Here is a 27359-nt window from a genome sequence, read left to right as displayed (position 1 = left end):
AAGCAGCCATGTGGAGCACCAGTGTTGAGAATAATCAGGGCAGAGGTGTTGCTGTCTAACCTTACTGATTGCAATGTGTTGGTCAGGAAGACAAGGACTCAATTACAAAGGGAGTGTTGAGTTCCAAGCATAGGAGTTTGCTTGAAACTATAATATTGGAGTTGGAGCTATAGTCAATAAGTGGTAGTTTAATATAAAAGTCTTTACTTTCAGTGCTCCAGAGATGAGTGTAGATCTGCTTTGGCAGTAGGCAAATTGCAGTGGATAAAGATTGTCTGGGAGACTGGAGTTAATGCATGCCAAAACCAGTTTGCAAAGCACTTAATAATGGTGGATGTCATCAGCACCGGGCAATAGTTATTAATGAACATAACCCTGTTTTTCTTGGGTATCAGAATAATCGTCTTCTTAAAGTTGATCTCTACTAGATCTAAGGACATGGCTAGGGCCACCATCCAGGGTAAATGATTTCCATGGGTTCTATCTCCAGCAGATTGACCTTGTGTCTGCAACAAAAAGCCGTGCATTGAGGCCAAGTGGGTGGCTGCATTACAATACCCTTCCGTTCAAAACATGACATCAATTTAATCAGGAAGCAATCAAGTTTTGTTGGCGACACTCTCCGACTTAGATTTGTAGCCCATTATAGTACATACGCACATCTTCATTATCATTAACCTGAAAGCACTAACCTGTTGTATATCTTGCATGGTTTAACCAGTGAAAACCACTTAAGCACTGTTTGGCGTTACCACTAAAACCATTAAGAGGAGACAGCTAATGGCTGCAACCACTTGCAGAACTCATTCCAAAGGTTTGGGTGTATACTTGGAAACCACAATCCAGCAATATTGCTGGATGACTCTGGCTACATTGAGTGAATGAGGTGGTGGGAATCTCTTCATGCAGGCACCCAGGAAACTCCTCCATTTCTATACTGAAGCAGAAGTGCAAGGTCATCCTCTAGGCTAGACGATACAGGAGCAAAGCAGCTGGACCACACATTTAATGATGAAAAACCATGCTGATTGGAGCTAGACTGGTTCCAAAGGGAAATACCAGTCCTGACATGGCTTGCAGGCAAGTTAACCCTCACTGCACCTGGTGCAAGTCCAAGACTCATGGAATCTAACAACATGACCTGGGTGAACTTGAAGTCCTCCCGGTAAAGTGCTAGGGAATCTACCTCTCCAATTCTACACCAGCCACACCCAGTCTAAGGTCCCTATCAAATTGGAGCCTCTCTGAAGACACAAGGAAAATAATTTTATTTTAAAACTCAATTTTAATTGAACTACTTTTAATTAATTTTAAACATTGAAATACTAAAACCTTGGAGTAATTTATTTTTTTTATGGTAGTTAAAAGCTAAGCCACTGTACTTGGATAGCTGAGGCTTCATTTCTAAAATTGCCTCCTTTCAAAAGTTGTTAGGTATGAGGCAGCTTTCTATAGAGAAGATTAAGGAGAATAAAAAGGGCTGTTATGTGTATATTAAGGGGGGGGGGGAATAACCAAAGCATAGAGCCTCTTAAAAAATAAAGTGGATATTGTTGTGCAAAACCACAGAAGATGGGTAGGGCTCTCCTCTTTTTAGCATGAAGGATATGAAAACTTCAACATTCAAGGTTTTGGAGATAGTCTGCAATACAGCAGACATACTGGATGTCTTAAAGCCTATGAAAATAGTTAAATCTCCAGAGCCTGATTAGGTTTATCCAAGAACAATGTGGGAAGCTACGGAAGAAATTGTAGGAGGGCTAGTTGAAATCTATTCATCACTGTTTACAGCAGCTGAAGTGCTGGAATTTGTGTGTATATTTAAGGCAGAAGTTAATCATCTTCTGATCAGTCAGGGAATCAAAGAACTTGGTGAGAAGGCAGGGGTATGGGGTTGTGTGGGATCTGGGATCAGCCATGATGGAATGGACTTGATGGGCTGAATGGCCCAATTCTGCTCCCTACATCTTATGGACTGAAAGGGAGCTAATGTTGTGCCTTTAAGGGTTGGAAAGAAAAACGTGGGAGCTGTATTCCAGTAAATCAAACATCTGTGGTAAGCAAGTTACTATAGGAGATTCTGAGGGATAAGACAAGATGTAGAATTACTGTAGTTATTAGGGACAATCAGCACAGCATTATATGGGAGATCATATAATGATCAAGGGAAGGCACAAACAATCTCCCACATGTAATAGTGGCCAGAGGACCTAGGGTAACAGAGGAACTGAAGGAAATTCGCATCAGGCACAAAATGGTAAACTGATGGGACTGAAGGTTGATAAATCCCCAGGGCCTGATGGTCTGCATCCTAGGGTACTTAAGAAGGTGACTCTAGAAATCGTGGAGGCATTGGTAACCATTTTCCAATGTTCTATAGATTCAGGATCGGTTCCTGTGGATTGGAAGGTAGCTAATGTTATCCCACTTTTTAAGAAAGAAGGGAGAGAAAAAACAGGCAATTATAGACCAGTTAGTCTGAGATCAGTGGAGGGGAAGATGCTGGAATCAATTACAAAAGATGTAATAGCAGCATATTTGGATAGCAGTGGCAGGATAGGTCAGAGTCAGCATGGATTTACGAAGGGGAAATCACGCTTAACTAATCTTCTGGAATTTTTTGAGAATGTAACTATGAAAATGGACATGGGAAAGCCAGTGGATGTAGTGTACCTGGACTTTCAGAGAGCCTTTGATAAGGTCCCACATAGGAGGTTAGTGTGCAAAATTAGAGCAAATGGTATTGGGGGTAGGGTACTGACATGGATAGAAAATTGGTTGGCAGACAGGAAACAAAGAGTAGGGATTAATGGGTCCTTTTCAGAATGGCAGGCAGTGACTAGTGGGGTACCATAAGGCTCGGTGCTGGGACCACAGCTATTTACAATATATATTAATGATTTAGATGAAGGGATTAAAAGTAACATTAGCCAATTTGCAGATGACACAAAGCAAGGTGGCAGTGTGAAATGTGAGGAGGATGTTATGAGAATGCAGGGTGACTTGGGCAGGTTGGGTGAGTGGGCAGATGCAGTTTAATGTGGATAAATGTGAGGTTATCCACTTTGGTGGCAAGAACAGGAAGGCAGATTACTATCTGAATGGTGTCAAGTTAGGAAAAGGGGAAGTACAATGAGATCTAGGTGTCCTTGTTAATCAGTCACTGAAAGTAAGCATGCAGTGAAGAAAGCTAATGGCATGCTGGCCTTCATAACAAATGGAATTGAGTATAGGAGCAAAGAGGTCCTTCTGTAGTTGTACAGGGCCCTGGTGAGACCACACCTGGAATATTGTGTACGGTTTTGGTCTCCAAATTTGAGGAAGATACTCTAGCTATTGAGGGAGTGCAGCGTAGGTTCACGAGGTTAATTCCCAGGATGGCGGGACTATCATATTTTGAAAGAATGGAGCGACTGGGGCTGTATACACTGGGATTTAGGATGAGAGGGGATCTGATTGAAACATATAAGATTATTAAGGGATTGGACACGCTAGAGGCAGGAAACATGTTCCCGAAGTTTGGGGGGGGGGGGGGGGGGGGGGAAGAGAGAAGAGGAGTCCAGAACCAGAGGCCACAGTTTAAGAATAAGGGGTAGACAATTTATAACGGAGTTGAGGAAAAACTTTTTCCCCCACAGAGGGTTGTGGTTCTGTGGAATGCTCTGCCTCAGAAGACAGTGGAGGCCAATTCTCTGGATTCTTTCAAGAAAGAGTTAGATCGAGCTCTTAAAGTTAGCAGAGTGAAGGGATATGGGGAGAAGGCAGGGAAAGGGTACTGATTGTGGATGATCAGCCATGATCACAGTGAATGGTGGTGCTGGCTCAAAGAGCTGAATGGCCTACTCCTGGGCCTATTGTCTATCATGTCTCAAATTATTATTGTTTTTAAACATGGTATCCATTGTGTTTTGAGAGCAAGGTAGCTGACAAAGTCTAAACAGCCTTTGATAAGGTCCCATGTGGTAGGCCTTTTGGAAATTTAAGTAATCTAGGTCCAGGGAGCACGAGCAAATTGGACCATAGTTGGCTTGATGGTAGGAAACAGAGGCTAAGACTTAATAGGAATTTGAGAGGTAACTTTTTTCACCCACAGGGTGCTCATTATATGCAATGACCTGCCAGAGAAAGTAGATTATCACTAAAAAGGTGGTTACTGGAGATGTACATAGATAAAAAAAAGTTCAAAAAAGATATGGGCCAAATGCAAACAAACAGGATAAGCTTAGATAGAATTCTTGGGCACAGACCAGTTGGGTCTAAGGGCCCATTTCTGTGTTGTATGATATTTGGGGACAAAATCCCCCTCACTTTTCTAAAGCGAGAACAAAAACCTACTTCTTCTACAATTACTTCAAATCCATTCCATGATTTCTCACCCTCCTTGCTATTGTATCTTAAACCTTAAATTTATACAAATGTTATATTTCTGCTTAACTACCACTGCTCCAAAAAAAAAACACCGTAGCCCTTTCTAGCCATCATCGCAAAAATCTTGCAGTCCTGCCAACACTTTCATAAACCTCTTCTGCAGTCAGTAGTGCAAGGCCAATGTGAACTTCCTCTGTCAATCCTAGTTCTTCCTTATGCACTTAAAATGTAACTAAAATTACCACACTAGTCACCTTAATGACTCTTAAAATTACTACACGTTAGTAGATTTCACATTAAGGCAGTTTTCTCTTCAAGGATTTTTCCTTCACACTTAAATGTATTAGTCCTTTACATACTGGTCCATTAGACTGGAAGGCCCTCAGTTTCTTATCTTGATTCATTTAAAGACCTCCATCAACACTACTTCCCACTCCCCCACCCCATCTCCTTTCACAACACTATAAAATAAAGAGACTGAAACATTGGTTTTCTGTTTTTTAAATTTAGATTTTTATGTACTACAGAAATAATCTTATTAAATATGTAGTTAGTTTCTATAAAAACATACAATATTGTTTGACATTAAATTCCAATACACAGACAGTCCAAACTGACACAGGTCCATGTTAGGCATTCACAGATATCAGATTACTCATTCCACTGAAGTAGGATCTTTCCCTTTCACTCATCACCTCAAAGTGTAGAGGTCTTCGGCAGAAGTTACATTCAGCCGAGGAATGGGACTTCAACTCCAATCCAACCTCCTTCCACGTAAGCAAAAGTTTTTCTGTTAATTAAAATGAAAGATGTACTCAGTTGTACAAAATTCAGCAAGTTAAAATTCTAATCACAATTATTCAAAAACAAAATGAAGCTCAGCTATTTGATATGTATTCTGATTCCAAAGTAACCCAAAAATTAGACCATATTTAGGAAAACCAAAAATAATCCACTTTGAAGTATTCAAAACCAGTAGCTTTTTTTAAAAAAAACAATTGCAAGTATCTCAGTAGCAAAGCAATATACAACCTTCAGTATACCCATGTGTTAAACCTATACAAATTGAATATTTAGTTCATGGAGTTGTTAGTATAGAGAGTGGTATGGATAAAGGGACAGGCAAAAGAGACAAAATGTAGACAAAGAAATCAAATAGTACAGAAAATTAACAGCATCAAGAAATCCTGCTGCTATGTACCACTTTAATGATCCTATTTTCAAATTTGTCATTCATTTGCACCTTGGACTATGCCATTTGAGCGAACTCCCAGCAAGAAACAAGCAGCTGGAGGAACTCAGCAGATCAGGCTGTATCTACGAGTTGTTGGGGGGGGGGGGGGGGTCAATTGTTGGGGAAAATGGCCAGATATGTTTTGGCTCAACACCATCGTAGTCCCAGCACACCAGCTAGTACAGGATGATGTAGCACAAAAGGTCAGCTATAGTGACAATGCTGTCTCAAGTTGTCTAAACTGTTTAAATTGAACTTTTAATATTCACACATTTAAATGTTCACATTCAGGGTCCAGTACAATATTTCTAACATTTTAGGTGCTTAAAGAAAAAAAACTTGAGCAGGTAATTTTGTTGAAACAAATTTTTACAGGGCTCAGACGTGGGTGAAATAAAAGGATTGTTTCCCCGTGGCTGACACTCTGTTCAAAGGGATCTGCTAAATTTCCATTTTATGGGGATACCAGTCAGCAAATCCAAAGACTGTAAACATAAGCCATATTACAATTTGTTTAATACGAAGAAATTAGGTATTATCCTCACTGTTGGAGGTCAAATCATATTTGGTAATCGTAGCCCATCAGTATTTCACCCATATACATACAATTGCATATCCAATATGGAAATGTTCAATTTATCATTTAACCAACCTGGCAAGTCAATGATCTCACTTTAAAGACTACCTTAACTCATTCTCATTAGTTATTGCTGCTTATGTTTGCATTTGCACAGTTACTATTCTAAAAAATTTGTTGAGTACATCCAAAAGAAAGTAAATCTCAGCATTGTATATGGTGACCTATAGGTAGTACTCTGACAACAACTTACTCTGAAACTTTGGAATTTCTTGCAAGCCCATCACTTATTGGTTATGTTAGATGTCACAAGTGGGTGATGGTTGCCTGACGATGATTTTTCATGGCTATTTCAGAAGGTAGTTGAGTGTCAGCTACATTGCTGTCACATACACTTACTATTGCTAAGTATCACTTCTACCAATCTTTCAAAAAAATAAAATACAAAACTGCTCTATTGTAAACTTCAATAATTTTCTTTTACTCTAGGCTTTTGACATCACTAGGGGCAGAACACCAGTTCAAAGTTCAATGCATTTCACCCGTTTTGTCAATAACCATTTAAGCTTGCTTTGAAACTTTCTTCACTGAACTAGGCTCCTATCTTAGTATGGTGTTCAAATTTCACTGGCATTGATACAAGGTCTACTTACCAACAAAATAATTCATCATTTGAGGAGTATGATGAGGAGTTGGGGCAATACGCAAGAGCTCTTCACCACGCGCTACAGTGGGGTAGTTGATAGCTTGTACGTAAATGTTGTATTTACTTAGCAGTTCATCGCAGATCTGAGTGTTTTTAGCAGCATCTGCAACCTAAAGTTGGCATACACAGAACACAAAAATCAATGAATGTTTGATTAAAACCTTCATTTCTTAAACCTAGACCCTGTAGACAATTTCTTTTTAAGTATTCAATCAATTAGTTGGCTAGCTAAGAGGGATCAGAAGTGGCGAGAGTGAGCAATTTCAGGTTTATGTTCCTCAAATATATCTAAGGACCTAACCTGGACGCAACATATTGTTGTAGCTATAAAGGCGGCAGGACAGTGGCTATATTTCATTAGGAGTTTGAGGAGATTTGGTTTGTCAACTAGAACACTCAAACTTCTAAAATTGTACTGTAGAGAGCATTCTGACTGGTTGCATCACGGTCTGGTATTGGGAGAGACTACTGCACAGGACTAAAACAAGTTGCAGATACTTGTAAAATTAGTCAGCTCTATCATGGGTACCAGCATCCATAGTATCCAAGACAACTTCAAGGAGCAGTGCCTTAGGAAGATGGCATCCATTATTAAGGATACCCATCACCCAGGACATGCCCTCTTCACACTGTTACCATCAGGAAGGAGGTACAGAAGCCTGAAGGAACACACTCAAGAGATTCAGGAACAGCTTCTTCCCATCTGCCATCCAATTTCTAAATTGAAATCGAGCCCATGAATACTACTATTATTTCTGTAATCTTGCACTGTTTTATTGTAACTATTTAATAGACATATATACACACACTTATTGTAACTCAGCTTTTTTCTGAGTATTGTTTTTGTTTGTTTTTTTTCTGTATTTCATTGTACTGCTGCCATAAACTTAACACATTTCACACCATATGCCTGTGATATTAAATCTGATTCTGATGGCTCTCATTTTGGCAACTTTAAACTCTCAACAATTTCACTAGAATTCACCCCCCCCCCATGCTATAAATAATTTACCAATTAATTAGATGTGAAGTAACTTAAGACTTTGGCAATGCCCCAGCTTAGCGTACAAAAAAGAGATTACAATTTCAAAACAGGAAACTGCAGGAAAAACTGGCGAATTTTGCATAATTTACTCAGAAATCGGGCATGTAGTACACAATACATTCAATCCACATGCAGGCTACTAAACAGCTACACAGATGAATGTGCCTCTTCTGGTCCAAAATCTTGTATTTATAACAAGTCAAGGCTCACCCAAATCTTTCTGAAATGTCACATAGTTCTGGCCCCACCACTCTTTCGGGGAATGAGGTCCAGATCACCACCATCCTTTGGGTGTGCAGTTTGCCCCCAATTCTTTTCCAATTTTTACTTTCATAAGTGTGGCACAGAAAAGGTTTAGGGGGTTAGGGGGAAGGGGGAAGAGGGAAGAAGAGCCAGACAAGGTGTGGTAGGTGTCCAAGTTGGAGGAAGCAAATTGATGAAACTTCCTAAAGGAATACTGAGAAAACAGTTATTAATCAATACCTACTCTGACTGGGATGATGTGACTTGGACAGTGAACCACAGGTAAACCAGCATCCATAAGTAACTGGCGCATGTGTTTTACATTGCGTTGATGCCGACGGCGTAGTGCTCTTCCTTCCTGGCTTTTCAAGATTTGAACAGACTGCAAAGCACCAGACAGTAACATTGGCGGAAGTGAGGTAGTGAAGATGAAGCCAGCAGCATACGACCGGACAGTGTCTACAAGGGATGCAGTACTGGCAATGTAGCCTCCCACACAACCAAACGCTTTTCCTGCAATAAAACAAAACATACAACCATTTGCTATCTTATTTAACTAGCAGTGTCTGGAAAGGTAACTAATCAACCCAAATGCAACAGATCCAATTAAAATTGGCAGAACAAGAAAACTTAGATGCTTACTGCGTAGCACAAGGTTTTAATCTGTTTTTAAAATGGAAGTTTAAAAATCAGATTTTATCTGTAATAACAATGGACACATTTTTAATTCATTTAACAATAGCATATTTATGTTTCATTTTATATTTCAACTTTAGAGGCCTTATATTTTGTATGTTCAAATTTAAAATTGACTTGCTGTTTAAGCCAGAAGTGAACATCGATCCCCGACTTGGTGGGACTACAACTAGAGGTTATGGGTTAAGGGTGAAGGGTGAAAAGTTTAAGGGTAACATGAGAAGAAACTTCTTCACTTTAGAGGGTGGTGAGAGTGTGGAACGGGCTGTCAGCACAAGTGGCGCATGCGAGCTCAATGTTTAAGAGAAGTTTGGATAGGCACGGATGGTAGGGGAATGAAGGGCTGCGGTTCCCATGCAGGTCAATGGGAGTCAACAGTCCAAACGGTTTGGCATGGATTAAATGGGCTGAAGAGCCTTTTCCTGTGCTTTTTAAATGACTGACTCATATGATACCCCCATCACTGCATAACAATAACCAATGTTAACTAACCTCATCTTCTCGCTGCTCACTTGGGACACAATGCTACTGAAAAGTTAAGATAGCAATACCCAGTTCCACAAAAAAAAAAGCACATTTTCCCAATTTCAAAGTATAAATCCTATAAAAGTCATCGCCATTCTGCACAAAAGCAGATTACAGTACTTTAATTAAAAGTTTTAGACGAAGACTAAAAACATGCTGTAATTCACATCGAAATTGCCTGCTTAACAGAACAACTCAGTAAATAGTAGATCAACTACATATGACTACTTTGTTGCAACCATTCATTTACACATTCTACATTGTCAGCTGTATGTCAGTTGAGATTTTGATGAATGGTACTATAGTTTGAAATTGTGAAGGCTCAGGCACACTTGGTAACAAGAACTTTAGTTAGACTTTTGAAGTAAACAACCATCTAGGTCATTGCCAGATTTTATGCAAGACATTTGAAGCAAAAGAAAAAGAACAATTCACTTTGCAAATCTCAAATAAGAACTCCCGCTGTCAAAAACTGAATAATGCTAAAATAATTTTTAAAAAATTAAGCCACAGCACCTTTCATTAGATGCCATGTTTATTTGTGCATTGTTGGGGGAATAAGGATAAATAGTAGCACACAATAGTTTGAAAGTTTAGAACTGCAAGATAAGCCACAGTTTACAAAAATATAACCCCTTAGTCCTCAACAGGTTGAAAAGCAAACTCAAAAGGCTCTAGCTAGATCAGTAATTCTCCAGATTACCCCACACAAGTTTAAATTCTGGATTTAGCTTCTCAGACTCCAGAAGAGCTAATTTGTATTCCAATCAGTTGCCCATCACAAGAGGATTACAGGTAAGTGGTGTAAACAAACTACAAAATAAACTTTTAAACATATACATTTGAATTTATCCAAGATGATTAGATGCTTAAGAGAATAGCCTAGCCCAAGTGTTAAATATTTACAAAGAAATTCTTGATGAGATTATTTCCAGTTAGAAGGCTCTTGTGCTGCAATCAAATTGAAAGAGCTGTGCAAGATCAGTATGAACTTAGAAATACAAGTCTTCAAATCAATATGTTCTTTGCCAATGACCCACTTTTGGAAAAAATCATAAATAATGTCCTCCACTTTAGAGGCAAATATTCCTGTTGGACAGCAAGTTCATTGAAGGTTACTGGAGACTGGAGTCACATGGAATCTCTTGCCATTAGAAATGATTAGCAGACTTACAACATCATTCACTGTATGAATCTCAAAACGAAACCCCACTTTGTGGAACAAAATCCACAGCTGGCATGTTGAAATCTAAACACCAATTTTACTTTCAATTGCAAAAAAACAGATACAGAGAAAATCCTTTTTTTCTCTCCATATTCATCCATTTTCACTCGATGCACTCAACTCTCCACCTTAACTTCCCATCTCCTACATAACAACATTTCCTTAAAGTTTATAAAGCATGGTTTAAACTTTTCCCCCTGTCATTTATCTAGTGAAGTCTACACTTGTGATTCGGCTGCAATACTCAAAATGATTTCGAAGTTAGTGACATGAGCTTTTTTGGCAAGGTTTATTAAGGAGCAATTAATGAGGTACACCAAATATCTTGGGCAACTGATTATAATAGGATACATTGTTTAAAAGAGCAATGTACAAAACTGCAATTTTATCCCATAGATCAGATTTTCAATTTAACCTCGTGTTTAATGAATATTTTTCTTGACAAAAGAACAGACACCAGATTTGCAATAATATTTCTGTTTGTGGCCAGCTTACCCAGTGTTCCAGATATTATATCCATTTTATGCATGATCCCATCCCGATCTCCAATCCCTCCACCATGTGGACCATATAGACCAACTGCATGGACTTCATCAACAAAAGTTATTGCACCATATTCATGTGCTACATCACACATCTCCTCCAATGGACAGACTGCACCTGAGGTAATGAATTTGAACAATTGAGAAATGTTACTAATAATTTATAAATTAAAAAAATATCAATAGTGCAATAATCGCATTTTTTTTTGTTCAAGAAACAGTTCTTTAAAACCAACTTAACAAACAAATTTTAGTCCAAAGCAGTAAAATAGTTTGCACAGATGTGGTAAACCACAATAGCTGGTTACCTAGCATTTTCAGTAACATTTAAAGTCTACAGGAACACACACAAAATGCTGGAGGAACTGTGGTTACCTAGCATTTTCAGTAACATTTAAAGTCTACAGGAACACACACAAAATGCTGGAGGAACTCAGCAGGTCAGGCTGCATCTATGGAAATGATTTCAGGCTGAGATCCTTCTTCAGGACTGGAAAGGAAGGTGGGGGGTGGGGGTGGGAAAAGGACACCACAATTTAAAAAAAAAAAAAAAAATGGTAGGCAGAAGGTGAGGACAGCTAGAAGGTGTTAGGTGAAGCCAGGTGAGTAGAAAAGGTAACAGGCTTGAGAGGAAGCAATCTGATAGGAGCGAAGAGTGGACTATAGGAGAAATGGAAGGAGGAGGATAGTGGGGGAGAAGATAGGCAGGTGAGAAGGGGACAGAGTGGGGAATAGAGGAGAGGAAAAAATTACCAGAAGGAGAAAGAGATATTCATGCCACAAAGTCAGCAGCTACCCAGATGGAATACAAGGTACTGCTTCTTCAGAGAGGGTGAACTCATCTTGGCACAAGAGGAGACCATGCACTGACACAGTCAGTATGTGAATCAGTATTAAAATGTTCCGCGAGAAGTTCCGCTTTTGGCAGATGAAGCAGAGATGCTTAACAACAGTTTACAATTTATGACGGGTCTCACCAATGTAGAGGCGGTCACCTCAGGAGCACCAGACAGAATGGACAACCTCAGCAGGTTCACAGGTGAGGTGTTGTCTCACCTGGAAGGGACTCTGAATGGGCAGGTGTAATACTTAAGCTACTTGCAGGGAGGGAGATTAATGGAAAGGGATGAATGGACAAGGGATTCCTACATCAAGGGTGGTGCATGTGTATGTAAGAGAAAAGATGCAAAGATATGTTTGGTGGTAGGATACTTTGGAGATGGAAGATGTGGAGAATACTGCGTTGGATGTGAAGGCTCATGGGCAAGGACAAGAGGAACTTTTAACACTGTTAAGGCGGCATGAAGATAGGGCGAGCGCAGATGTTCGAGAAATGGAGATGCAGGTGAGGGCATCATTAATGGTGGAAGGGAAATACTGTATTTTGAAGGAGGACATGTCTGATGCTCTGGTAAGGAAAGTTGCATCCTAGGAACAGATGCAGTAGAGACAAAAGGACTGAGAAAAGAGAATAGCATTTTTACATGAGACAGAGTGGGAAGAGGTATAGTCAAGATAACCATGGGAATCAGTGTAAAAGATGTTGGTTGACAGTTTCTCTCCAGAAATGGAAACTGAGAAATTGACAAAGAGGAAGGTGGTGTCAGAAATGGACCAAGTGTATTTAAGTGCATCCTGGAAGCTGGGAGGCAAAGTTGATGAAATTGATGAGCTCAGCACGGGTGCATGAAGTAGCACCAATACAGTCGTCAATGTAGCGTTGAAAGAGTTGGGGAACATTACTAGGGAAGGTTTGAAACATGGTCTGTTCTACGTAGCCAAGAAACAGGCATAGCTGGGTCACATATGGGTGCCTCTGGCTACTCCTTGAGCCTGGAGAAAGTAAGAGGAGTCAAAGGGAAAATAGCTGGGAGCAAGGACTAGTTCGGCCAGACAGAGGAGGGTTATGGTGGAGGGGAATTGGCTGGTTCTTTTCGTGAGAAAGAAACAGAGCTTGATGGAGATGGTGATGGATGGTCCCTGTACAAAGTCTACAGTGTTTGAAAGAAAATGCATTTCTTTCTTGATTGATCTCAAGGGAATTTTAGGGTTGTCTCCCCCAAAACATTTCTTTCAAGTTTGATCACCCAGTTCACAACGGCAGAATGGGTTTCTTAGTAGCTGTCCTGGGCTCTGTGGTCAAAATAGCTCAGTCTTGAGAGAAGTATGAAAAATATGATACAAATAACATTCATTCTACAGTTACTTTATATTCAAATTTGAATGCCTTGCATACCATCCATTGAATGGACAGTTTCAAAAGCTACAATCTTTGGGGTGGCTGGGTTTGACTTCTTCAGTAGTTCCCGCAGATGATTAACGTCATTGTGACGAAATATGAACTTTGGAGCTCTACTGTTCCGGATTCCTTGAATCATGGAGGCATGGTTTCCAGCATCAGAGTAGATTTCACATCCTGGCCATATTAAAAGATAACAAGAGCTCAGTACCAGAACTTGAATTATTTGGACCATTCCAACAAAGAATATACAGTATAAATCTAGAAAAATCATCCTGTGCATTTGTATTGGTGGAAATAATGGGACCTTCATAAAATCCCCAAATAGGAAATCACTCTCTTCCTAAAGAGAATGAGATTTCCGCTTCACTTAAAAATACAGTCAACATCCATGGGGTCAGCTTTTAATACATAATAAATGGCTTCAGGATGGCAGCAACTGGATATTAAAACAGGAAGAATAGAAGCAGCTTTTGTTCTCATCAGTAATATGTACATCCAACAAAGTTACACTGAATAGCAGAGATTCTGGTCTATTTTATCCAGCCAAATCGGACACTAACTACTATAGACAAAAAATACTGAATATTTCTGTGCAGTTACAAAAAAAGGAAACAAAAACTGACAACTTTGAGATGGGAACACATCTGGGAACAGCGTGATCGATGATGAAAAATTGGTTCGGACAGATAGGCAAACGTTTCCAAGTATCCTAAAATATTCCAGTTTTGACATCTGCAACAAATGACATATGATATCGTTGATTCGTACCTGGAAGCATTTTGGCCAATGTAAATAAGGTAGAATCATTTGCTACAAAGCACGATGAAAACAGCAGTGCTGCATCTTTGCCATGGAGATCAGCCAATTCAGTCTCCAAATCAACGTGGAACTTGCTTGTTCCTGAAATGTTTCGAGTTCCACCAGCTCCAGCACCGTGGCACCGAAGGGTATCCCTAAAAACACAAAATGAGAAGTTTATAAAGCAGGGATCAAGAAAGACCATGTTATTGGCATTTTAAATGGTATTTTGTGAATGTGACATAAAATTTTGCTTATGCATTTGAAAATGGCAAGGATCCATGCAAAATTACGTCATATTCAGAACATTAACTCCTCCTGACTTGTAGGTACATCAACTTGGTTCACATTTTTTGGGTTTTAAAAAGCTTGTATTGAATTCCTAATTATTAATTTATAAAGTTAGGAAGTACAACAGGCATGAAGTCTCTCAAAAGAGATTTTAAATAAAATCAATCCAAGAGCAATACATTAATTTATAAAATGTAGATGTTGCACCATAAATTATTTTAGGGACAAGTAAAATTCAGAAACTCACATTATGGACCCTACAACACGGTGGTGGCGGCTCATTCCAAGGTAATCATTGCTGCACCAAACAAAAACCTCTTTCTTGACGCTCACTGAATCAGAGTAGTCATCTGCCATTGGAAATACATCAGCACGACGATTCACCGTTTTGAAAACACGGTAAGTGTGATCAGTTTTCTTCTCATCAATCTTCTTTTCAAAAAATCCATCATATTTGAAAGCTGGAACTGCTGCAGAAGTACATAAGGAAGTTTCTACAGGTTAGAAACAAATACAAGGAGGAATTTTGAGAGCAAGCTGAAAAAGGCTGGCAGTGCTTACTGCCCATTTCCATCCTTTGCTTACACTCACATTTTGGTATATTGTCCTGAAGGAGATGAGAAACTGCAGGCTTCTGCTTCACCGCCCCATGCAGAGTTTTCAACAGGCCATCTTTATCATGTCCACCGGCTGTTTTAATGTTGTCTGCAGTTGGATTAACAGACAATTCTGCAGAGAAGAAAAGTTAACTTAAAGACTTTAGGTGAAAAATACAACTTTAACTATAAAAATAGCCATTTCAGTAGCATTAAACAAGCAGTACAGATGACCCCTATACTACAGAGGATTTAATTTCCTGGAAAAATGTCCATAATCACCATTTTTTTTGGAAATGTGAACCCCTTCTTCATCAAATACTGCCTAGAAGGCAGAAATGCCTTTCTACAGGATTTCTTTCATATCAAGTTATTTTATTCAGTGATGACAATGTAATCCACCAGTGTTACTTAACAGATTCAGGGAATGGACATAGCTCATGAAAAAGACAAATTGTCAGTTTTGAAGACACTTAGTACTGCAAGACAGTAAGATATGAATATGACATCACCATATGGAATGGGTCAGCAGTCGCAGACAAGTCCTCCTTTGTCATGCCCTCTCCAGTTTGAGAACACGTGAACAGACATTACTGAGTACAGCACTGTTCTGCTCCTCATATGCAATGCAGTTTCTCAGAAGAGCAAGGCTCCTGAATTAGGAAAGGGCTTAGGTAGTGCTGATAATAGGCAACAGGATGGGATTTAAGAACTGGCATAAATTGTAGAACGGATCTCAGGGAGTAATGGGCGAGTTAATGGAAATGAAATAAATGGCCAAGGAATTACTGTAAGGTGATGGCTATTGTAAGTGCAGCTCCCCATAATGCTGCACCTTTCAGTCCTATAAATCAAGAATGGAGCTTTGCTGCACATAAAACATCCATTTAAGCGTTACTACTGAAGTGGTAGGAAACACTCTGGAAAATCATCTTGTGTCTATAGGACAATGCTTCTTCTAGCAAGCTTTGATAAATAAAAATCAAAAGAACACTGTTAAAAACAAACAGAAAATTTACCTTTTCTCATTGTGTGCATTTGTTGCACATCCTCTGAAAGTTCCTCACTGGCTTTGCGAACAACACTGCTTTTGCCATGGCTCATCTCAGCAGCAAGAAATGGACACTTTGAAGCAGCAGCCTGTCCAGCACTAGGGACTGGGTGCCCTGGTGGAAGCTGGGGTCCTGGGGCACTTGAAGCTGGAGTCAAACTATTAGGTTCTGTAATAAATTAAGGAATTCTTGAAATGAAGGCTCAGAAACAACAAAGAAAATGGTTTTAAACATTCCTTACAAGTCCAAGAACTTCAATAAATTATTTGACAAAATACTTTTGAGTTGAATTTACTGGCCTCCAACCTGATAGCATGAATATCAATTTCTCCTTCCAGTTTTAAAAAATTCCCTCCCCCTCCCATTTTCCACTCTGGCTTCTACCTCTTCTCACCTGCCCAACACCTATCCCTTGGTACCCTCCTCCTATGGTTCAGTCTCCTTTCCCATCCACCTGGCTTCACCTATCACCTTCCAGCTATCCTGCTTCCCCAACCCCACCTTTTTATTCTGGCACCATCTCCCTTCTTTTCCAGTCCCAAAGAAGGGTCTCACCCCAAAACAGCGACTCTATTCATTTCTACAGATGCTGCCTGACCTGCTGAGTTCCTCCAGCATTGTGTGTGTGTGTGTGTGTTGCTTCTGCTTGAAGTTGTTATAATTAATTCGCAGTCAAACTAATTATGCAAACCCATGAAACACTGAGTTGTGTCAATGGTGGAATACAAAATAACCCTTAAAAAAAATTGCATCAATAAAACATTTTCCATATGTGCTGCCCAAAAGTTTAATGAGCTTCCCATCAAATCTGAAGTCTAATGTTGATGCTGCTTTCTCTCTCACTGGACTCATACTTCTGCTCAATGTTAATACATCGAAGTTGTTTTAGCTTGGGATTAAACGTCAAGTAAACTTTGGCATTAAAGCGTTTAAAATCAACAGACGCCAGAATATCATTTTTCCATGTTATTTTCAGTTTATCCATTTCACTCCCCTGAAGCTTACTTCACTTGGGTGTTTGATAAATCACTCAACAACAAAAAAAAATAAATAAATAAAATTCAATTTTACATATCAGTAGGAACAATTTTCATTCCATTCTGCTGTCTTATTCAATACACACAATGTGCTGGAGGAACTCACTGGTTCAGGCAGCATCTATGGATGGGAATAAACAGCTGACCCTTCAGAATCAACCTGAAGGATCAGGATTAAGGGTCTTGAGCCGAAGCGTTGCCTGTTAATTCCCATCCACGGATGCTGCCCAACCTGCTGAGCTTCTTCAGCACATTGTGAGTATCGCTCTAAGTTTTCAGCATCCGCAGCACGTCATGCATCTGTGCTGTCTTATTATAAATACAGAAGTCAGAAATAGATATTTCTATAATTAAAATAGGGAACTCTTCCTTAAACAACACTTACTTTCATTCACTGGTGTTGTTTCTTTGGTCTGTTGACAGTGAGCAGCTGAGGTTGCTATGGTGCGCATTTCAGGCTTGGCTCCCGCCCTCATCATCATCACAGGGCAATGACGTGCATAATAGATCAGTGACTTGCCAGCATTTTGAAGAAAAGTCTGAGACACTCGTGAAAGGAATGGGCAACGACGAACAACAGCCTCCATTGTAGTCCTTAACCTACAGGGGGAAGAAAATGGCTTACATTCAAATAAAATGACAATGAACAGGTCAGAAAGGATGGAAAAAGTTCCACAGTTACAACCCTTCCCTACCTTGCTTACACTTCCAACAATTTGTGTCATTAAACATTTTTAAACTTAAACATGAAAGGGCAGATAAATGTCATTATCCACTTTTCCCCGTGTGTGATCCAACAGAAACTTGAATCGACTCATTTCCATCAACTCCAGTAGAGAAGCACAAAATTTCATACATAAAGATTAGAGCACAAATGTTTCTTGTATACAAAATGAGAACAAGATGGGCAGAAAGTAAATGACAGGAGTAGCATCTGTGAAGTATACCCTTGGACTTCAATTCTTATGTAGAAAAAGCTAGCATTACAAGGCTATCAGAATAGACTAGGAAGCTTTAGACTTCATTGAAAAGGTTATTAAATGCAAGATAATTAATAATGAAATTGGCATAATCTTAAAAGCATCATTTCAACTGCAAGGAAAGAGTGGAAAAAAAAACACTTGAATGACAAGCCTGGGATGAATATCAATGAGCTAAAATTCAGTTTAGTAATAACCAGAGTGGTGTAAAATTGTGCCTGCTCAAAATCCTCATGCCCACTCTCCAAGCCAAAGACTCCAGAAGCCCTGTTGCTCCAAGTAAGTTGCACAAACCAGCAAAAATTCCGAGACTCCCTCCCCACTATATTTAGTTAACACAGATTTTTATCTCTTAACATTCAACATTAATGTTTACTAATAAGTGTTCCACAACATTAATTTGACAAATTGCTTTTTTCTAAAGTATAATTTCACTGCACAATTCTGAAATACCATTTGAAATTTAACTATCTTTCCTGAAAGAAATGGAAACTTAATTTCTATACAAAGAAAGAAATGTCCTGTATATCTACTAACCTGTTTAAAAACAATATATCAACTTGATGCCTTAAAGTTCCGTACATATCCAGCAATCATCCATTTAAAATATAGTATCAAATTCAAGCTACAGCATACAATAATCTACTGTAACTGTTTAGATCTTAGCAGAAATAAAATATTTCTAGCAATATGTCTTCATGAGAACAAAGATACTGGAAAAGTACATCTTAAAGTCAATTAAAAATCAACATGCAAGAAAATTCGGTTTTTAATATTTATTATCTGCGCACTTAACACTATTTACAAGTTTGAAAAACAACTAATTGCACTGAGATTTGAAAAGTTAACTCACCTGAACAAAGTATTCCACTGGTATTTCAAATACCAAACACCAAACCCACGTTTGAAAAGGCTCATGTTTATTCTACTCTGAAACACCAGCCCACAAAAACAAAAAGAAACACCAAAGCTTTAACCTCGGCTAAGCTAACTCACATCTCAAATGGCTGTGATCCAGTGTTTCCAAACAAGGGTTCAGAATTAGACAGCTGGCTCTGACATCTTTGTCATCTCTTCGTAGCATTTAACAATGGTGCATAGAGGTTTTGCCAAGGCTTATATAATGGAAGAAAATTAGAACTGCTTAAAAATTTTTTGCTCCAGGTACTGATGGGAAAATATTAACTAAATTTTACAAATAAATTTCCCCAAACTATTTCTCCAGGCGTTTAAATTTTCTTTCTACAGGGTTTCCTAATAGCTGTTACTATAGGGAATGTAAAAAACCTGAAGGGAGATTGATGTCTGGCTCCTTTTGTGCACCTTGCCACTGAATCAGCTTTCAACTAGTTGCTATGAGGATCAAATAATCCCCTGCTACACAGCAGAGGTAAAAAAAATTATGATTGAGTAATGTGACCTTACTTACAGAGAAAAAAAAATTGTTTAACAGATCACCTCATTTAGAAAGTATAAAATACACCTTCAGTAGAACTTGACTACATATAACTTCAAAAGAATGGCAAACTTTTAGCGGTATGGCTATAGGAACAGATATTGGTTAATTACTTCACCCACTGATCCAACAACTATGGCACAAGGCTTGAAGAATAAATTAAATCAAGAATACACGAGGTGACACTTCACTTGTGAGTCTGTTGGGGTCATGGACAATATGCAGTGCAGCCTCCTGTATATTGGTGAGACCTAACATAGATCAGGAGACCGCTTCGCCAAGCACCTATGCTCTGCCCACAAGAAAAAGTGGCATCTCCCAGTGGCCACACGTTTTAATTCCACTTCCCATTCCTACATGTCAGTCCATGGCCTCCTCTACTGTCGCAATGAGGTCACACTCATCCTGGAGGAACACCTTATATTCCGTCTGAGTAGCCTCCAACCTGATGGCGTGAACATCAATTTCTCCAACTTCCATTAATGCCCACCCTCCCTTCACCAGTCCCCACCCACTTTTCCTTCTCTCACCTTATCTCATCATCACCTCCTTCTGGTGCTCCTTCCCCTTTTCTTTCCTCCACAGCCTTCTGTTTTCTCCCATCAGTCTCCCTTCTCTAGTCCTGCATCTCTTTTACCAATCAACTTTCCAACTCTTTACCCCTCGTCCCCAGTTTCACCTATCACCTTATGTTTTTCCCCTCTCCTCCTAACTCTCTTTTTCCCCTCCAGTCCTAAAACATCAACTGTACTCTTTTCTATAGATACTGCCTGGCCTGCTGAGTACCTCTGGGCGGAGGTGTGTCTCTCTTTCTGTCTCTTCCAGCATCTGAAGATTTTCTCTTGTAGGTGAACATAATAAAATGGTCACCGAATCCAGGTCAAGGTAGCACAAAAGGAAAAGAAAGACAATGTCGAATATAACGTTATGATTATATTGAAAACGTAATGCAGGTACACAAGAGCAAGGATGACAAGTATATTTGCAGATCAAGAGTTCATAGTTATTGCACAAGACATTCATTCAAGTGGGACAGCAGCTGTCCCTGAGCTTTGTGCTACGTGTTTTCAAGCTTTTGCTTCTTCTACCCCATGGGAGGGAGAGAACAAAAAAAAAACCTTCGCACGTCAGTCCTTGATTGCAATGGCTACTTTCCCAACGCAGCAGGAAGTGCAGACAGTCAATAAAGGGAAGATCAGTAAAGGTTTTCCCCATAGACTGGGCTGCATTCACAACTCTCTGCAAATTTTCACAATCTTGGGCCAAGCAGTTGCAATGCATTGAGACATAATGTTTGTATATATACAGATACACACATGCCAAATTTCCTTGGCCTTCTGAGCAATCAGTGATGGCAATGTGCTATCTTGGCCATCATGTTCACATAGCCGATCCAGGACAAAGTGTCAGTGATACAACTCGGAGTAAGAGGATCTCAGCCATCTCCACCCCAAGCATTGTTGATACAGATAAGAGCATGTTCTCCACTCTGCTTCCTGACAGCTGTTTCGCTGACATTGACATAAACTAAATCAATTGAATGCTGGAGTTAAAAGGAAAGATAAATGGATTAAAGTAAAAATTCTAAAATTTGAATTTGTTGTGATTGATTTGGCAACCACTTCAGGCTATACAATTTATAAAGAGTTCACTGAACTTGTATCAGACACTGGCATTGTTATGCTTAGTTAGACAAAGTATTCACAGAAATATTCATTAGTTCAATCCAATGATATTAAATCATACTGATCAAAAGTGGATTTGATCAGGCTCAAGAGATAGGCTGTATTCGTCAATCCAATAATATAGAGCGCTCAGGACTACCTTTGTTTCACAGTTTTTAGTATTATTTTGTACTAAACCGATACAAACCAGAAACAATATTCAATACTTCAAAAGATACAAAAGTTTTCAAGCTGCTGACAAAATTCAAGGTTCCTTAAGGCCCAGTTTAAAGTCATGTAAAACATCAAAATACTTTAAGGATCACCATCACCTTTTACACAATTCACTAAATAGTGAATTGGCGGGCACTGCGGTAGTTTAGCGGCTAGCACGATGCTATTACAGCTCAGGACGTTCCAGACTTCAATTCCAGTGCCGACTATGAAGTGTCTGTATGTCCCGTCACCGCCCCCCCGTGGAATTCCAGGGTTTTCCCCAGGTGCTCCAGCTTCCTTCCACAGTCCATGGACATAGAGTAGATTAATTGGCCATTTTAAATTGTCGTGTTATAGGATAGGGATACTCAGGTTTGTTGTGGGGTTGCTGGGGCAGTGTGGCTCAAAAGGCCAGAAGCACATACTTCGCATTGTATTGCTAAATAGCAAATAATGTAGCTGAAAGCAGCTTCTTCAATCATCACAATTGGCAACAAAATTTCTAAGACTGATTGCCAATTTAAACTGGAAACTACTCAAACTGCAAGATTTCCTCCAAGCTCCTTAAGAACAGCTGCAAACCTAATTATCTACATGAACATTACTTTCTCCACAACACAAGAATAATTTTTCTCCCAAATCCTCAGATTTGGAAAACGAGAAAATGCACGCAAACTAGGAACGTCAAATCTGAAGGATACAGTTTGTGCAAGAGTATATGTATACACGTACACACACAATGATGGCTAAAACCTCTGCACAGTACTGTAGTCAAAATACTGAAGTTGGTTTTGAATATTTTGGGGTTTCTTTTGTTTATCTGACATTCTTTGTCATTGCCCATTCATAGATTTACAAAAGTCAGAATACTTACAAAAATGCAAGCAGGGCGTGCAGAACTATGAAAAATACTCTTAAAAACTGCTGAAATGTATACTCCCAAAAGTTGTCAAACATCTGGGAAACGTGTGTCATGTAACTGAAGGAAACAAAAATGATTAGCCTCCAAGGAGCAAATTACAGGAAGTTGGCATATGAAAAATTTGAACTGCCTCCCAGAGATTTTTCAGAAATGTTTCAACAAAAAATTATAATAAATATTAATACTGACACAGGAAAGCAAAAACATAGAGGCAAGTGAAATTGTTGAAAATCAGTATAACCAATGTATACCCATTTCATAACTGAAACTGTTACAGTCCCAGGAACAGAAAAAATGATGAAAACAATTTTGACAAGTAACGATTATCAGAGGCTAGAGCTGATGCTTTTTGAATGCAACTATATCCCAATAAAACCTTTCACTGTTAATGCATTGAAGACAGTAGTCAGTTTTCTCCAAACATCTCATTTTAAAAGTACATTGTAACAGCACAGATAGAAAGTTCATCTCAATCCAATATACACAACCAGGTTACTACAAATACAATAAACACGAGAAAGTCAGCAGATGCTGGAAATCCAAAGCAACGCACAAAATGCTGGAAGTAGTTAGCAAGTCAGGTAACATCTACGGAAATTAATAGATATTGAGTAGGGGGAAGGTGCCAGAATAAAAAGCTGAGGGGAGGAGAAGGAGGCTAGCTGGAAGGTGATAGGTGAATCCAGGTGGGTGGGGAAAGGTAAAGAGTTGAAGAAAGAATCTGATAAGAGGAGAGTGGACCACAGGAGACAGGGTGGGGGGGGGGTGCAACCCACGGAGAAGTGACAGGCAGGTGAGAAATCAAACTGCAGAATACAATCATCCGTCAGATCTACTGCTGCATTGAATAGTTCTGAGCAGAAAAACAGTGATTAAATCAAGTGTTGTAGAGACTATTATTCATCCCAATAACAAATACAACTGCTGCAATAGCAGTTAAAAAAACAAAGTTTAAAAATATTTATTTTTGCTGTTGAACTAACAGAAAACATTTTGTAAACCAGCCACTTAATACATTTAATAATCCACGTCAAGAAATGTTCTCCCAAATGTTTCCTGGCTGAATACTTTTTCCTCCCTAGGCTAGCTATTCTGCTGAGGATTTCCAACCTTGCCAAATCATTGGTCATATCAAAACATCTTACGAATGTGAAAGCGCTGTTGCAATACGCCAAGCATTCATATCAGGTCACTTAAGGTAGGAAGTTGCCAATTACCCAGATACCGTTTAATGAATTTGACTGAGGATATAAAGATTGTACTTTGAACCAATGTTTGTTACTACAGCCTACAAGATACATAATTTTCTGTTGAAGAGAAAGGAATGGTGTGAGAGGGCTTATGACTTTCTAGCTCAGGAATGCTCCTCTAAACTTTGTAGAGAGAAACATAAACAATACAGCTTTAGAACCCTCCTTTCTGCGACCAAGTCCTGGTCTGGACACCTCAGTCAAATGTAATCCCAATGCTCCCCGTCAGCCACTTGTTGCTGGACGACCACATCAACGACCTCAGTCCTTGGTCAACCAGCCGGTGCCACCGAGTAACCGAGGCCGATGGCAGAGCGGCCCAAGGAACCGATGTCCAATTGAGTTTTTAAAATAAAAGCATTGGGCTCTCTTACCCGGTGTTAATGCTGGTGGCGGGGTTGGCAGCTCAGCAGGCACTCTTTTCTCGGACCGTGAGCGGTGCTGGAGTCGGTAGACCACGACCGGCGACACACGACCTCCTCGTTGCCCTGCACTGAGGACGAACTGGCGCCGCGCACCGCGTCTGCGCCGCTTATCACCGTACCGCCGGCTGCCAATCATCGCGAGAGCTTGCCAGCGCCCCGCTCCCCCATGACATCACCAGCCCCGCCCATCAGTCGCAACCTTCACCCCGCATCGTTCGTGTCTGTCACATGCCCCGCTGCAGCTCGACCCCGTTCGCCTGTTGGCCGGCTCCTGCGAAGCTGCCCTCTGGTGAAGGCATTCCTGCAACTGCAACAACTCACTCCACAAATCCTACAATCTTTTACTTTTTTTAAAAAAAACAAGTGGGTTACAATAAAAACACAACCTAAAGAAGCTTAAAACTTTTAATGTTCAAAATAAATTTATTATCAAAAGTACATGTCACCATGTACAACCCCGAGATCCATTTTCCTGTGGGCATACTCTGAGTAAATTCCAATAACCATGATAGAATCAATGAAATCATACCCAGTGTGCGGATACCCAGTGTGCAAAAGACAACAAACTCTGCTAATACAAAAATAAGGGAAAAAAATATCAATGTTAAGAAATAAATGAGCAATAAATATCAAGAATATGAGATGAAGAGTCTTTAAAAAATGAGTCCATGGGCTGTGGGAACAGTTCAGCAATGGGGTAAGTGAAGTTATCCCGTCTAGTTCAGGAGCCTGATGTGTTGAGGGGTAATAACTGCTCCTGATACTGGTGGCGTGTGTCCTGAGGCTCCTGTACTTTCCTCCTCATGGCAGTAGCAAGAAGTGAGTATGACCTGGGTGGTATGAGTGTGTCACTAATGATGGATGCTACTTTCCATTCGGGGGGAGGGCCTTACCCGTGATGGACTGGGCTACATCACGACTTATTGTAGGATTTTAGACCATAGGAGCAGAATTAGGCCATCTGGCCCATCAATACTGCTCCATCATTCAATCATGGCTGATCCTCTCTTTTTCCTCCTCCTCAACCCCAGTTCCTGGCCTTCTCCCCGTAACCTTTGATGCCATGTCCAATCAAGAACCTTTTAATCTCTGCCTTAAATACACCCAATGACCTGGCCTCCAGAGCTGCATGTGGCAACAAATTCCACAAATTCACCATGAAACTGTACATGTGTAGGTTAGTAAGTTTGCAGATGATAGGAAGGTTGGTGCTGTTTTGCATAAAGACTGGCAAAGAATACAATAGGATATAGATCAGTTGCAGATACGTGCAGACAAATGGCAGATGGAGTTTAACCCGGCCAAATGTGAAGTGTTATACTTCGTAGGTCCAATGTAAAGAGTCAGTCGGGCCCTTAAAATGGTCAACGGAGAAACCAGGAAACCTAACAATGCGGAGGGACCCATCGCCATTGCCCGTTTTCCTTATATTTCCACGGATTCTGGAAGCATCATAAGGATCCAAAAGAAATACCAGATTAATACCACCCACAAACCTGTCAGGAAGTTCAAACCACAGCAAATCACAGATGACCCTGGATTCAGAATGGCTGGTGTTTACAGAATTTCTGTTCGTATTCATTTGGGTTACCTGGAGAAATCGGCAGTAGCAGGACTTAGCATTCGCAATGGGCATAAGATTGACTTCGACAGCACAAAACTACCATGCCCGCACCAGTGGCTTTTGGGACTGCCTGGTGAAGAAAACCATTGAAATAAAACTGGAGAAAAAGAATTTTAACAAAGATGAAGGTCTCACTCTAAGTTATAATCAAGGTGGGGCAGCAGAAACCTTATTGGTTAGTCCTCGACCAATCAGGAGGCACAGATGATGGAGGTATATGTACCACTGGACGAGACATGCCTATGCATCATCCTTGATGAAGATGACAGAGTGTCATCGAAATGTCAGTTAAAATCGACACTTGGACCCTAGAGATCTTACCCTAGGTGGCATTTCTGGACACAATGGTCATGTGCTTAAATGGATAAGTGGGTAGGATATTGATGATTGAGATGAGAAGCAGTTTCCTCATCCTGTAGACAGGCAGCTTTATAAGATTCCAGCTTGTTAATTAGTGCCATAATATGTGTGCCCCTGGTAGAGGGAATAAACATTGAGTGATCTGGATGGGATCAAACTTTTCCTTTACACTCATTATTTTTACCCTGTGGATGGTGGAAAGGCTTTGGGATATCAGGAGGCACATTACTCATGACAGGATACTCAAACTCTACCTATTCCTCTACCAACAGTTGTATGTCATCATCACCGTTATGAGCCATGTCATATGACATAAGCAATCGTGATCTTAGACCAGGATCATTCTTGGCAAATTTCTCTACAGAAGTGGTCTGCCATTGCCTTCTTCTGGGCAGTGTCTTTACAAGGTGGGTGACCCCAGCCATCATCCACACTCTTCAGAGATTGTCTGCCTGGTGCCAGTGGTCACACAACCGGGAATTGTGATATCCAGCACCTGCTCCCATGGCTTCACATGATCCTGATCGGTCGGGGGGGGGGGGGGGTTAAGCAGGTGCCACACCTTGCCCAAGGGTGACCTGCAGGCTGGCGGCGGGAAGGAGCACCTTACACCTCCTTTGGTAGAGATGCATTTCCTCTCCACCATCCAAGTATTATATGGCTGGTCTAGTTCTGTATTGTGGCTGGTGACCATGCAGAATGCTGGTGATGGGGAGTTATTAACAGTAATGTAATTTAACATCAGGCTCACTCTTTTATTGCGGTGGTCATTTCCTGGCCCATCTAAGGCACAGTGGTTACTTACTAATTATGCCATACTTGAACGTTGCCCCGGTCTCACTGTATACAGATGCAAACCTCTCCTTTTACTGAAGAGCTGCAAATAGTTGTAAAATGTTCATGCCAACATCCACACTGCTAACTCAATAATGGAAGGACTGCGATCAATGAATTAAGACGGTTGGACCTAGGTCTGTATTGACTGCCAATCACCATGATGATCTTCCAACAATTTCAGACTTTTCCAGTAAGGTGGCAGTGCACTCAGATGCAGCAGCTTCTACGGGGGTCAACCACAGTTGCTATTGCCTTTTTGTTTAAACGTTCTTTTTTACAATCACAAGACCCAGCTGGACATTAAGGTGTTAAAATACCGCAGGTCTATTCCATTAGCGAGTTGCTCGTTGGCGGTATAACTGAAGGAGCTGGACTTGGTCTGGATCACGATGCTGCTTGTGACAAGAGAGGCTTTGGTGCGCATCGGGAGGTGTGCAGTCTAACAGCG

At 40.2% G+C, this 27359-nt stretch overlaps 1 protein-coding gene across 1 annotated transcript; it reads right to left on the bottom strand.

Annotated features, from left to right (window-relative positions):
- Window positions 1-4857: 4857 nt before the first annotated feature.
- alas1 (aminolevulinate, delta-, synthase 1) lies at window positions 4858-24183 on the bottom strand. The gene is made up of 11 exons (XM_072280325.1): window positions 24040-24183; window positions 17563-17777; window positions 16108-16308; window positions 15084-15221; window positions 14740-14962; window positions 14172-14356; window positions 13398-13577; window positions 11115-11279; window positions 8418-8686; window positions 6833-6995; window positions 4858-5158 (listed from the first exon to the last, which is right to left on the bottom strand). Exons 2-11 carry the CDS (start codon window positions 17762-17764, stop codon window positions 4998-5000), a joined length of 1887 nt encoding a protein of 628 aa, XP_072136426.1. The 5' UTR covers window positions 17765-17777; window positions 24040-24183; the 3' UTR covers window positions 4858-4997.
- Between the last annotated feature and the right edge of the window lie 3176 nt (window positions 24184-27359).

This window comes from Mobula birostris, chromosome 16 (assembly GCF_030028105.1).
Source record: "Mobula birostris isolate sMobBir1 chromosome 16, sMobBir1.hap1, whole genome shotgun sequence".
Lineage (NCBI taxonomy): Eukaryota > Metazoa > Chordata > Chondrichthyes > Myliobatiformes > Myliobatidae > Mobula > Mobula birostris.
The sequence above is the reverse complement of the archived record's forward strand: the minus strand, read 5'-3'. Positions and strand labels throughout refer to the sequence as shown.